Raw genomic sequence first — 15,020 nt, 5'->3', positions numbered from 1 at the left:
TTATAACCCTTCTCAAAACCATAATTTAAAGAAAATACATAAACTCTTCTATTCTTCACATTTTCATAGCGCATAAGAGAAATGTTGATTTTCTCATTATTTTTTAGGCTGAAATTCAGAACGCTCCAGGGATTTACTGGACTCAGTGGGAAGCAAAGTCCCCATTCCAAATGGCATCTTTACATGGAGGTTGGGCTTCTTTACCATTATCTTTTGTGGCAACACCTCAGCATTTGCAATCACAGCATTTGCAGCGAAGCGTTAAAGCAAGTGAATTCTAAGGAAGGTGCTGGAGAGTCTCCAGAGATTTGTTTTAAATCAGTAACAGAAAGTGCCAGGAAAATAACGGTGGAAGAACAGTCCTACTTGTCAAGACTGTGTCACACCCCTCCGATTAACAGAAAGCCCACTCCCTGCAGAAGAGGATCTGATGGCTGAAAGGCCGTCTCCTCATGAGCACTACTCCCTCCCAGTACCACAGAGATATAGAATGGTTGGGTTGGAAGGGACCTCAAGGATCATGAAGCTCCAAATACCCCGTCACTGGCAGGGCTGCCAACCTCCACATTGAATACCAGCCCAGGCTGCCCAGGGCCCCATCCAACCTGGCCTTGAACACCTCCAGGGATGGATGGGGCATCCACAGCCTCTCTGGGCAGCTGTTCCAGCACCTCACCACTCTCAGAGTAAAGAACTTCCCCCTGACATCCAACCTAAATATTCCCTCCTTCAACATAAAGCCATTTCTCTGTGTCCTGCTGTTATGTGTCTGGAGGGGCATCATTGCAAGAAAGAGAAAAAAAAAAAAAATCCACCAAAAAACCACAAAACAAAGATTCTCCTCTGTATGGGAAGAGGAATACAGAGCTTATGAGCCTTCAGTGGGCACAATTGATTATTTCACGGACCTGTTGACAGGCTTACATGACATTTGGATGAGCCACAAAAGTTTACTGCAGGCTGGACCAGTGCCAAGCAAGATGTGAAAAAGTTTGTCCTACTGGCTCCATCCCAAAGGCTGCCTCAACCATAAGTCCAAACCTCCCTTTATAGGTTCCTTCAGTCTCGTGATATGCACACGTAGATCCAAACTAGCTGCGTGTTTCCACCAAAACATCAATAATGCCATAAAGATAAACACATATTCCAGCATGTTGTTGGATGGAGGGCTTCCTCTGCCCCTGAGTGAGAAACCAGCAGCTGCTTGAGTACTCTCAGATAGAAACCATCTCCCAAGCCTGACACATCTGTGTTGTCTGGCTCACAGTCTCACGGCCATCTGCTCAGACAGCACCTTGTAAGTGGGGTTGGCAGCCAACAGGACACTGCCATAGGTAGAGCCTTTCAGAGCTCTTCTATTTCTTCAGCTCTTAAGCAGCCTCGTCTCGATGAATCTGCAGAGGGAAATCTAAGGAACATGGTTTAGTGGGGAAGTAGTGGTGGTAGGTAGATCATAGAATCACAAAGTTGGAAAGGACCCATATGATCATCCAGTCCAACTGTCCACCCATTACCATAGCTACAGCAAACCACTAAGCCATATCTTGTAGCTCCTCATCCAGACACCTCTTGAACACTGACAGAGATGGTGACTCCACCACCTCCCTGGGCAGCCATTCTAGTGCGCCCCTCCTCATCACAACCTCCCCTCAGGAAGTTGTAGAGTGCAATGAGGTCTCCCCTGAGCCTCCTCTTCTCCAGGCTAAACAATCCCCTCTCCATGAGCCACTCCTCGTAAGACTTCATTGGATGGACGAACTGAGTGATCTTGGAGCTCTATTCCAACCTTAGTGAGTTTATGATTCTAAGCTGTCAGGTAAGCCTTGAGATGGCACCAAGCTAAGCACCACACAAAGAAAAACATCAGTCCTTAGGCTCTTAGTGCAAGTCTACAGGTGATGGACACCTGTTGAGTCCTTCACCTCCAGCAAAAGAGGGAGACCTCAGGGAAAGAACAATTGTAGGGAGTAGAATTATTACTATGGTCTATCTGGGTGACCACCAGACCAGAGTGCTTCCACTTGCTATATCCCTCCACACACAATTATCTCAAGCTGATTTCTGTCACTTACATTTAAACATATCTCTGATTTGCTCCTGGAACTTGTTCTTCTTAGTGTAAGCCTGTTCTCACGGAAAAGCCATTGCAATGCACAGTTTGTTAAGCCATCAGAAGAAGAGGGGATACATCAAAATTCATGCAGTGCCCTGCTACACGTTACTCTTCATCAGTACTTCTGTGCTTATAAGACATACCTATGCCTTTGAAGATATTTATTTGCATTTAAGAGCTTTAAAAATCATCATAGTATGGCCTGGGTTGAAAGGGACCACAATGATCATCTCATTTCAACCCCCCTGCTATGTACACGGTCACCAACTACCAGACCAGGCTGCCCAGAACCACATCCAAAGGCTTAGATCTCTGCTGCATGGATTGTATTTCTATACCACATACAGGTGTGCAAGGATGGAACTACTAATGGGACGATGCTGCAGCTGTCATTGGGGCCTGCTTAGTATCTAGGGCAGATGTAGGCAGATGGAATGGATCTTTCCATCTTACGCTTAAGAAGCATCGTCTACTTCTCCAACAGGGCCATAATTCCCCCTTTTCATGCTGGAAAACAGCTTTCAGCCCAGACCAGGATGCTGAGAACATGTTTTCTCCAGTCCACTCCTCCCGCAACACCTCGGAGGAGTCTCAGGAGCTACTGAAGATGCAAAAACTCCAATTTCATCAACAAGGATGAGCCCTGGGTGTGCACGCTGCCCATAATCCCATCCTAAACCGAATGGGAAAAGAAGACCTGTAGCCTGTGGCCAAACACAAACCAAGGTTTACAGCTGAGAAAGAACCCCAAAAAATCCCTCAAGTTGCTATAGATGGGCCTTAAAATCCTTCCTCTGGGGAATGTCCAGCTCTGTGACTTGAATTCTAATGACTAATACCCAATTCCTTGCTAAAATGACACTAACATTCTAAAGAACTGATGCCTTTCATTCTTTTTCCCCATCTATGCAGCAGGGACTTTAAGGTTCTGAGATTCTTGCATATTTGGTGCGCCTCACTGTAACAACACAGAAAGATATCACAGTGATGGGGAGAAGGAGGGCTGACTCTTCTTCCTTTTAAATCTCAATTAAAAAATACATTGGATGAAATTTCCCATTAGCTGGTACTATTTGTACATCCCATGTTCTTCCTTTAATTAAAAAACATGCTTATTGCAATACTGCCAGAATCGCTTTTACGGTGTTTTAATTGTAATGTCTCTGCCTGATTAAAAAAAGAAAATATGAACTAGAAACTGCTTGCAAAAAAAAAAACCAACTATCACAATGCATATTCCAAACGGGCTGAGTAAATGGCACAGAAAACACCACAATGAAAGGTTTTCTAACCTTGGCTACGGACAAGGGATTTTAAAATAGGTTTAAGGACAGAAAAACAGAGGAAAGATCTAATTCACACCACCTAGTCTTTATCAGCACTGAAGCTGAAGGACTAGTGCAGCACTACCTATTTGATACGTATGTATGCAGATGTATCGGCTAATATTTGATGATCAACCCACCAAAGACAAATTAATTTCTCCAGTGGAAGCTCTGCGTAAGAGAAATTTCCATCTGTCCTGGGTTACCATAAATATTACCATACTCATGATGCCGAGATCACATTAATAATAACTGCAATCTGCTGAGCTTACCTAGTTATCTACAATCTGTCTATCCTGTATCTCTTCCCCCATCAGTAGTGTCTGAGCAGTTTTGCAGTCTGGATATTAAACTTTCCACTGTTGATAATCATGTGTCCATGCTCTGCTTGTCATGGGGGAGGCAGAAGCTGGTGGTCCTCATGGTAGTGGGCAGGATTGAGCTGCTTAATCCCATTTCACTATTGCTTTAGCCTCCAGATCTTCTGTACAGAGTCTGGTGACTACCAGAACCTCTACATGCATTTGTCTGGGTGCTAATAAAGCCAAAGCAGGGTCACCCAAAGGATGCATTGAGCAGCTGACATCCTTGTTGTAACAATCTTAAGCAATTTCTACACTGTTGAAACCATCATGACTTCACCCTACATAAACCATATCCAAAATCCTCGTGGCATCTTAAAACTGAGAAATCTCAAGAAATGGGCCTACATATATGGGTTGGGTTTGCTGGATACAGCACCTGAATGGTCGGGTACAACAGCATGTTTGCAGAAGAGCAGACTCAGTAGCTTTATAGGCTTTTTTCTTTTCATCCATAAAGTCTGTTTCAGGTTGAGTGCACAGGCAGCCCGGTGCTGACTCAAGAAAGCCAAAAGGGAGCAGAACTACAATTTAATCCCATTCTCCAGCTCCAACCTACAAAAACACTTCAGCTCAGGCTTCAATCAGAATGCGCTTCTACACTTTGCCTGCAGGCTTGGGGTTTATTGTCATGCCCATTTTGCAGCTGGGGAAACTTGGCAATTATTTGACAAGTTCAGAGACTCAGTAGTTGTTACTCTTAAGGGGATCACCTCACTGAGATCCTTCTTAAGATGGGAATCTATAATACCTAAGATGAGTATGTCTTTGGTGATGTGTGTTTCTCTAGATCGATACAGGAGCCTAAACAACTCCCCAGAGCTGGGCAACACAAGAAAAAGTAAGGAAAGATGACTCCAGCTTGGTCTCACACCAAACCAGACCTCAGCATATCCTGACTCTGCATTTAAACAAGGCTGAACAGAGACACCCACAGCTCCATCAGTGCTCAGAGCCCATCCAGCCTGACCTTGGCTGTGTGCAGGGATGGGGCACCACCTCCTTTCTGTACAACCCATGCCAGCACTTCACAACCTCTATCATAGAAGCTGTGTACAAGGAACAAGTTTAAATCACCCCTCCTTTAGCTCGAAGCCATTTCCCCCCATCCAACCACATCTTGCCCTGGGTTCCCCCACACACCATGGAAGCATCAGCTCCAGGATCCAAACAGCATAAACGATGCCATTTGCATACATACATACGAATTAAACTCTCCCCCCGTCCCCCAACCCTTTATACGCCCTTTGAGGCCCCCCAGCCCCCTCAGACCTCTGATGTGCAGCAGGTGCAACACGGCGGTGGCGGCGCCCAGCAGCATCGTCCTGCCAGCTTCTACCGTGACGTTGGCACCATCTTGTGGCAGGCGGCCATAGGGCCAGCTGGAGGCCTCGGCCCAACGACAGCACAGCTGGAGGGCGGCCTGAGGGAGAAAAGAGGGAAAAGAGAAAAACTATGACACGCTTATACAGAAAGAAGGGCAGCAGAGTGATGGCTGAGTGCCCATCCCACCTGTGTTTGTTGAACGAAGCACAATGAGGCTGCAGAGCAAGGGAAGCTGCCTGTCTGTGGCCAGCAGTGGGCACTTTCCTCCCGTGCTTTTATCATTTGCAGCATGAAGCGTGATAAATGGCAGGCAGACAGAAAGCCAGGAACTGGAATAGAATGAGCTCTGAATGATGAGGCTGGAGCTGGCTGTGGTTTCAAGGCGGTGGCTTCACACTCCAGCCTGAGACAGGTGTGAAATACATCCTCAAAGCTGCCTTCTTTTGTACACACAGAGGTGATTTAGGCTAAGCCTTCTCTGAATACAACCAGGCCTCCATTCTGGTCTGAATGAGGTGACACAATGTCTTGAAGAAGTTCTCAGTTCATGGTAAGGGCTGTGCCCAACTGCTGGGCCCCATGCAGTTCCCAACCCCAGAGAGCCAGCTTATATTCACTCAAGTTCAGGATCAATGTTTTCAGCAAGACAAACTGAACTTTTAAACCAGACTCCAGAATGTTGAATGATGTGCCCTCACATCTGCTTACCACTGGAAACCCATTGTGGTAACCAAGCCTGCAAAACAGCTCCCTCCCCATCAGAGCTCTCAAACAATGACTGATGTACTGGTAAAATAGTATTTCAGTAGTATAAAACAGATGCACAGGCCCCTTGCAATTCAGTACACTGTCCTCTTCTTCCCTCCTGCACCTTGTTTTTCCATTCTAAGGCAAGTCTCTTTCCAGTTTCCATTGCTGGCTGCTGCTGCTGTCAACCAGCTCCAGGTTGCCTGTATGTCAGCCCTGGGGACACCAGCTCTGAGTGCCCATTTCTCAGCTTGTTACTACCAGGGCCCACAAACAGCAGCAACAACTGCAACAAGTGAATAAGAAATAGAGATATGTTTGCATTCCCACACGGGCTGGCAGACAAGAGGTTGAGAAGCTCCAGTTTAGGCAGAACTTAGCTCATCTGATGTCAATTTGTGGTGACATTTCAATTTGTTAAGTAAAGTCACAATAGAAGGACTGGATGCATTCAAGGCCAGGCTGGATGTGGCTCTGGGCAGCCTGGTCTGGTGGCTGGTGACCCAGCACACAGCAGGGGGGTTGAAACAAGATGATCATTGTGGTCCTGTTCAACCCAGGCCATTCTATGATACTATGGCTGCTAAAAAGCACACAGAGCTGCATAAAAATTAAGCAGAATCTTTAAAACCAAAACTCAAAGCAATGGCTGAGCGAAGCAGCACAGACTTTGCTTGCTGCTGTGCTCCATGCTCTCATTTTCTGCTCCCAGTCTATGCTTACCTAACACAGAGCCATCAAGAGCAATGCAAGGTAAGGTAGAGCTCCCCAACTTCAGTAGCCAGCTTTATCCCTTCCCTAGACACATCTACTAAGGCACAGAGCGTGCCACCTCTCCAGCACTGAGATCACCATCAGTTCCATCCCCTCATCCTTCCTGCTGTGTACAGCCAAAGGTTTCAAACTTCTGACAGACTGACACACGTGGGGCAGCATATTCCTTGGTGCTGACAGATTGCCATTTAGCCAGCGCGTATGGAGAGCAAGTGTTCCTGTCCTCAGTCACCACAGAGAGGCAAGGTTAACATTTGAAGTGATGGAGTACAGCGTGAATTTCCCCACCCCACAGACCCAGAACTCCACACCACATTTGAAAACACTGTAATTTCAGTGATGGATACAGGGAGCTCACTTTCCGGGCTGTGAACTCTTGACAGCTGCTCAGTTTAATACAACAGGAAAAGATTTACAGCCCCACGCAACCCCCACCTACCTGAAGGAAAGAAAAAACATGTATTAGGAGGAGACAAAAGAGGAGGGGAGGCATTTTGTTACCCTAGATATCTTTTACAAGGGAAGTATTTCCAGCCATCTGCTCTAATTATTCCTCCTGTATTGGCCACCATCTTCATGCAACAATAGAAATAATTATCTCCTCAAGGGCAAAAAAAGGAAATATTTACAGAAACAAACAAAAGTTGATTATTTTTAGCTCCTAGGGAAACAAGAAACAACAAGCTACTTCTTAATGAAGGAGCAATTAGGAAGGTGGATAGAACATCTATAATTAAAACAGACAAATTGGTGGAGGCTCCTCCCTCCTACACATGCTTGAAAGAGATGCAGATGCATTATATTTGCTACAGTCAGTGGAGTCAGCATACAAGGTGCTTCCCAACACCCTTGAACTTGTCTCTTGGCATGATTCCTGCCTCATCTGCTCTTGGATACTCAAACCCTGGACCAAATTAACTGAAAAACATTCACAACTGAAAAGTCATAGTACTCCACTGCACAGCCTGTATCCCTGAGACAAGCATGATAGGGACACTCTTTTATTCTGCTCTTCTATGTCTCCTGCACGCATGACATCCGTCAGGGTGAAAAGTGTCCCTGAGATAAATCAACATCAAGAAGATGACTTCTGCAATCTTCTTTTCATTCCTGACAGCATACAAAGAGTTCGCTGAAGGCAAGAATGAAAGCACACATAGAGGTTTGTGGGAAAGAAGGATTAGGGCTGTCCCAGAGAGTGCAGCAAGCACCTTATGTTGTGAAACAGACAAAAACACCCCACACTTGAGCAGCAGAGAGCAACACCTTATTTGGCACACAAATACATGTGTTTATACACCCACACCAAAATGAAGAGAATCCAGTTGACTGTGCCATGCAATCAAAGAACAAACTGAAGATGTTCAAGGGTAATGTGGGACGTAGAAGATCCCAAGACTTCTCCAAACATTCCCAAGATGGAGGGGATACAACTGAATCCTCATCACAGGAGCGCAGCAAAATGATCCACCCCCTGACAGGGAAGAGCTGCAATAGAGAGCCCACCTCAATTCCCTTAGCAAAAGCACCATGCAGTAGCCAAACTGTACAACAAAGGTTGAGAGATACCTGAATCAACTTCTTCCAGTCACTGTGAAATAAATGATATTAAAACAAAAAACACAACACAGGAATGGCTGTGCTCATCACAACTCACTAAGCAGCTATAATTACATTAAAAGGGAAAAAGAAAGAAAGCACGTTGTGGATGCCCCATCCCTGCAGGCATCCAAGGCCAGGCTGGATGTGGCTCTGGGCAGCCTGGTCTAATGGATGGCAACCCTGCACATAGAAGGGGGTTGGAACTGGATGAGTACTGTGGGCGTTTGCAACCCAGGCCATTCTACGATTCTACATCTAAAGAACTGTATGGGAGGAAAAACAAAGTAATTATTTCTGCCAAAATGAGCTCATTGCCTTGTGAATTACTGTAGAACTTAACCAACCTATGCTTTTCCAAGGCCAAAATATGATTGCTTTTTTTTTTTTTAATGACGTTTCATCACATGTTGCTACTTAATTTCTCTATCCTTTATACAAGTGCTAAAATGCAGGTGATATTACCCTACCTAAGAAATCTATGTAACACCTCCTTCATTAATACTACATGGATCAGGGCCGGGCAGGTGGCTGGACATGAGCTATACTGAGTTACGACAAAATAATTACTTTCTTCTTTTTTTCCTCCCCTTAATTTTAGCAGCTTTTCTGACTTCTGCTGAGCTGCACGAGCGCGAGAAGAGAAGAATCTGGCTGGGCATGTTCTCTATGGGACTGATGAATGACCTATTCTCTTTCCAACTATTACAGGATAAATCTGTTTACACACAAAGAATTGACCTGGGCCAATGAGGTGGGACTAGAACCAGGAAGCTGGCACGTCCCAGAGGTAAAAATGTATTTGCAGCCAACAGCATTAGTAACTCAAGACCAAAAACAAGCCACGCTGTCATTAATTACTCAGACAGGGGCAGCCACAAAAGCAGTGAGAAGACCCAAAAGCCAACTGTAAACAGCTCGTCTAGCTGATTAGTTGAGAAAAAAAATGAATGGGCAGTTTTGGAGGTCAGAGCCCATGGCACAAGTCAGTCTCAGGCCAATTAGCAACTGGACAACGGCATGAGAAAGAGTTTAATCCTTATTTAAAAAACAAACAAACAAAAAATACTCAGAAATAACTGCCAAAAAAAAAAAAAAAAAAAAAAGCCTTTTCCAGCAGGGGAGTAATCATTGCAATTTCCAAGCGCAGAAGGTAAGGCTCTTTGCACCAGAGGTATTTAATTAAGGACATGGAATATTAGTTTGATCTCATAGTGCTTTCCTAGGGCACTGAAAAGGCATTGCTCTTGGAGGGGGGAGCACATGTCCCACATGTAGCATGCATAGATTTCCTAAACCCAAGCAGAAAAAGCTCGCCTGAAAACAGAGTAAAATACCAACTAACAGGAGGATGGGAGCAGGATTATATCACTCCATAACGAAAGAAACCATGACACTCATGGAAAGTCCCATGTCTGTCTGAGTCAAACGTTGTTCTCACATCTCTTGGGGTTTTACGAAGCTTATGGTGGGAGATTGATCGAAGTATTAGGTATTAGCAGTTATAACACATGTTTGGATGGTTGGACTGAACGATCTTGTAGGTCTTTTCCAACCTTGGCGATTCTATGATTCTATATCCTTGCTTGGAACTAGATGATCTTTAAGGTCTCTTCCAACCCAAGTCATTCTATGATTCTGTCTTCCAAGATGCAGACTGAAGCCTTGCAGTGTCCCTTCAATCCTGTACCTGCCCAGCAGGGTGAGGGTTTCATCCTGCATGGCTGTTATTTCAGTAATGCGAGCTTTTTTAAGTGTCTCATCCTAATCTGCGAGCTTTCAGAGCCCGCTTTCAAATGCAATGTCCTGTTTAGTTTTAGCACATCAACAACATGCTTTCTTAGCCTATCTGTATGCATTATCTAGTGCTGTAATGTATCATGAACTGAACTACAGCATCATTACAGGTAAGTGCTCAGGTTTAAATGCAAACATAATTGCATAATGTGGTACAGCCAGGAAGAATAATGCAGGAAATAGAGCCAGCTCCATCTGATAGTGCAATCTGACTGGGACGCTGGCCGTTCGGATCAAACGCACAGCCCAGATGGGGCAACCAAGAATAAAAGTGCTTTGCCGTATCTTTATTGTCATCATCAAAAACACTTATCTGCCAGAAAGGTAAAAAGGTGAAGATGGGACTCTTACAGAAAAGGTCACACAAGCAATAGGGGAACTCTGGGTTATGATGGCTATGGAGATGTCACCCATCGGTAAAGGTTACCTTTGGACTGCCACTTCAAGCTGAATTTTCTAGTTCCTAATGGGATGTTGGGTGTTGAGTGGCATTAAAAATACCAGGTACATCCCACTTTATTCCTTGCAGAAAAGGTGTCTATTTAATTGCAAGAAATCCAGATAGAGCCCAAGATCTTAATCTGCAAAGAGCTGAACAAACATTCCTGATGCAAGACAACTTCCAAACAAGGAAATATCCAGAGCAGAAATGCACTTTTCCAGACATTAAAAGAGTTAATTAAAATGAGAGAATGGCGTGCAAGAGTGCTCCTCAACTAACACATTGCCCTCTGAACTGAGAGCCCTTTGAGTTCAAAGCACAAACTGCTGCTGTCTGAGCTATGAAGCCATCCCTTTTGGGGCTGGAACAGCCTATCATTTTTGGGAACAGATCCCCTGCAATGTGACGTGGCTTCTACTGTCCACCCACCCACACATAACATTTGTCTGCCTCCACATCATCTGGCAGGGTATCAAATCTAGGGCCTCTTTCCAGGGAACCTCAGTGGCACATCCATACCCCAGTGCATTCAAGTGCTTAAGGATGCAGGTGGGCACCAGGTAGCATTTTCAAAGGGCAGATTTGATTTCAGGTAGAGACAGGCACTGTAACTGAAAGAGTATGTGTCTACATGAGCTGGACTTCCATGATCCTTGATGGTCCCAAGAGAACCACAGTCCCTAAGTGACTTAAAAACTGAGTCTGACCTTCGACTGGAATCCCAGACCTAAAGAAGTTGTGTGAAAGCAGGAAAAATCAATCAGTAAGTCAAGTGGCATCTTCTTGATTCAAGCTTATTCAAGGAAGTCGAATTTACTGAGCACCTCACAAACTGTCTTTGGCTAAAATCACCTCTAATGAGCTCTGACACTTGAAATTTAACTGAATCTGAGCTAACAGCTCCCAGCCCTGCATCACCCACGAATTTAACGGGGAATATTTTGTTAATGCCATAGCAGCCAATTCACCTGATGCTTCCCTGCCCTGGGAATTCTGCTTTTCATCACAGGGCCCCCAGATCACCCAGTACCCTCTGCTCCTTCCCATTCTGATGGTAATCATTGGCTCATTTTTATGAGGCAGCCTTACCATCCCTTAATGAAGTCCTTTGCTCTGCAGTTATCCCCAAGGACAGATTGGGAACAAGGGGTTTCCACCTACAGAGCTGCCAATCACAGGCACACACCCAGCACTTCCAAGGGGTTGTTAACTCAGTCCATCACCCGGCTGCTGACAACTCACCATGAAAACAGCCTGGTTTTACTAGCAATCACATAAAATTAACCCTGTTGTTAAAGACAGAATGAAGGCTCTCAGGTTAATTGTGGCAGAGGGCTCGAACACGATGGTTTTCCCCTCTTGCTACAACATTCTTAATTTATTTTTTGTTAATGAATGTTTCTGAACTGAAATTCAGTCATCCTCCAGGTACACGCTTCTTTCTCATCTTTTAGTCTGGGAAAAGCTTTGTTGTAAAACCAGCAGTAACAAAACAGGAAAAAAATAAGTGCAAAGTACAAATACTACTCATCCTTACTCCTTATGCCAAAGTCTGTACATACACAGAAGAAATTATAATGCGAGATGATTATGTTTCCATCACTCCTGGTAGCTTGCTACAAGATGAAGTTTTCAGGTCCTTGTTACCCTCAGCATACAGCCCTTTTCTTCCCCAAATGAAGCAAAACCCAGCTGTGTCCCCCACCACATTAAACTCCCAACATATTTTCCCATTCTCCCTGGAAGTCTGCTCTTAGTCAGATCTTTGGTCAAGCCACAACCAGGCACTGAACTCAGCTCTCTAGAGCTACATTCCTGTAAGGACAATGTTCATAACCCAGCATCAGATCAACCCAGGATCAGAAATGGGACACATATTCAGGCAGTGACAGAGAGGACTATGCCAGCAATGCAAGAGCTGTTTGGAGACATCTTCAACCCACATCACACCTAAGGAAAGCAAGACCCACTCATACATTAAGCCAAACTCCAACACAGGAGAAGAACAAGCCTAGGCTAGGTTTACCCCTAAGGAGAACAACCTTTTCCATTCAAATTCACAAGGGTGAGATGGAAAAGCTTCCCTTCAAATTCATCCAGAGCCCAAAGCCTGCATGATAGCATGGAACCAGCCAATAAACACCCCAGTGCCATTCACCCAAGTCAAGAGCAAGCTCTACAGATAGAGAACCAGAGCTGTGCTTCAACCACATAACACTGTCCAAATCTACCCAAAATGCCAAAGGAGCCAATTAGAGTCTTTCATAATTAAACAGAAAAGTGGCAACAAGGCTCTATGCAAGAGTCTGCAAGAAAACAGAGAAAATTTGCTTATAGTCCCTTGGGAAGGCTTCCTTGCATTCTCTTGACCTTAATTCAAGACTTTTCTATGTGAGGGAAGGGAAATCGTTGTTTTCTGCCCTGTAGAGTTGTGCCTCTAAAATGACACTTTCTACTCTCAATCTGTTTTTCTTTTCAGGATGGAATAAATAGAGGGAAAGAAGAAAAATGGTTCTGATTTCATGTGGGTCTGTATAAGTGGAAGTGGAAAGGTGTCAGTGTGTTGTGGGTTACTGGGAGGTGGCATCCGTATGGAGACAAAGCAATAGCCAACAGGGCTCCTGTGCTACGGGGTGAAGAGGGCTCCCAGGTCCAGCTTCAAAATAACCTCTAACACCAGAAAGATGGCGGGATGAGGGAAGTGGAATAAAAGTAAAACAAAGGTGTGAGGGATAGAAGAAAAAATATACATAATTCAGTCTTTTGTTGTTGTTGTTGTTGTTGTTGATGTTGAGCTGAGAACAGGGAAGGAAAGAGTTAAACTTCAAATCAGGAAGCAAAAAGTTAAAACAAAAGAGAGAGAAGAAAAAAAAAAAAAAAAAACCTCACCAGAAGCAGATCTCCTAAATTTCCCATTGCAGCCCAGGGCTGATCCTATTAAAAGGAGAAAGTAAAAAAAAGAAGAGAAAGAAAGAAAAAGAAGAACGAAAACAAAAAGAAAAGAAGGGGAAGCAATTTTGCTTATCCTTTTCCTGCACACCTAGCAGCAGGTTCTTTTATTATTTATTTACCTCCTCCCCCTTTCAGGGCAAGGCCCTCATTTTCTTATTTAGCCCAACCGAGACTGTCCTCCTAGAATGACCTTTTCTTTCCCCCCTTCTCTCTTTCACTCCTCCTCTCCTTCGTCCTCCCCCCTCCTCCTCCTCCTGGCTGCCTCCAGGCCATTGCCCTCATGCCAGTAACTAGATAACACACTCTATCAGAGATTTAAAAAAAAAAAATCATTGCAAAGGCACTAGGGCTGATAGTGGCATCAATCCTAGCCTGACACAGGCTCGGGTCAACCATTTATCTCTTCGCATTGCCTGTGGTTACTGTGGAGGCCATCTCGGTTCTCTACATCTTAACAACCTTACAGATGGTCCCTTCGCTGCTCTGATAGCATCTGTACCCCAAGACCAGCTTTGTGCTTTTCTTTGTGTTCATTTGTTACTGACTCCTCCACTTCCTTTCCGCCAGGCCTGCGAATCCGACTTGCTTTGGCGTGTTCCTATCTCTGCCTCTGAAAACAACCATGACCAAGGCAGGAGGTTAAGAAATAGAGAATATAAGGGGTGAACTTGCTGGGTTGCTAAAAGCGAAGGTTTTTAACATATATATGTGTATGTATATATACACATCACATTTTAGGAACTTTCCATCTGGTCCTACTCTTGACTTCCCATCCTTTCCCCAGATCAGAACGCATCCATCCTTGCAGGTGGCATACTTCACTCGTACCCTGTTTAACCACTCGTTTTCGTGCAGTGGTTTTCCTCAAAGGGGAACACTGGGGGGGTAAAAAAAAGCAAAAAGAGGATCTTTTTGCTTTCTGACAGCGTTTGGTGCTCCAGAAAAACAGGACAGAGATGAAGATGGATAACCAAAGGACACAGAAGAAAGCTTAAGAATGAGAATGTGTTAAGGCTGTACCCATTTATGGAGCTAAGGGATGAAGAAGCTTGAAAGACAGACAACATCACATCTTCAGCTTTAGGTAATATTTCCTACTGAGCTGCTGGATCTGTTTTGTATATACACATATATACATATATTGGGTTGTGCTGTGTGGAGCCAGGAGTTGGACTTGATAATCCTTTTGGGCCCCTTCTCACTCAGATTTTCTGAGATTCTACGTATTTAAATCATACATCTACAAGCAGAGGCAACCAACTACAATCTTCTCATCCTCAATGTGCACCCATCAGGCAATAATGCAGTACAAGAATGGCACTAAAGTGATACTGAAAGAATATCACATATCTACTACACAGAGCACAAGAACCCTGCTGGTCCATCACCCGCAACCCTCACAGACACACAGCATGGTCAGGGGATGTGGCATTACCGCCTATATAAAGTACCAGATAACTCCAAAATGCAGAATCACCTCTTCTCCTTCACTTGCAAATAATGCGGTGCCCAGAGAGATGGTAAATGAGGAAAATAAGAACAGAAAAGAAGGCTCTGGGCAGCCTGGTCTGGTGATTGACGAC

The 15,020-nt window shown here is 44.5% G+C and overlaps 1 protein-coding gene across 15 annotated transcripts in view; it reads right to left on the bottom strand.

The window, feature by feature from the left end:
* The window catches only part of PKHD1 (PKHD1 ciliary IPT domain containing fibrocystin/polyductin), a 192,379-nt gene that overhangs the window by 131,630 nt on the left and 45,729 nt on the right, over positions 1-15,020 (bottom strand). For 14 of the 15 annotated variants that reach the window (XM_085544296.1, XM_085544302.1, XM_085544303.1 and 11 more), the window contains one exon: positions 5,073-5,223. The exons of the other annotated variant lie outside the window; for it this stretch is intronic. In XM_085544296.1, coding sequence (XP_085400422.1) covers positions 5,073-5,223 — 151 coding nt within the window. The remainder of the gene's footprint in view (positions 1-5,072; positions 5,224-15,020) is intronic. 15 annotated transcript variants of the gene reach the window in all.

The sequence above is a fragment of the Coturnix japonica genome, chromosome 3, assembly GCF_054131305.1.
Source record: "Coturnix japonica strain WE chromosome 3, WE-NBRP24, whole genome shotgun sequence".
NCBI lineage: Eukaryota > Metazoa > Chordata > Aves > Galliformes > Phasianidae > Coturnix > Coturnix japonica.
This window is presented reverse-complemented; position numbering and strand designations above follow the sequence as displayed.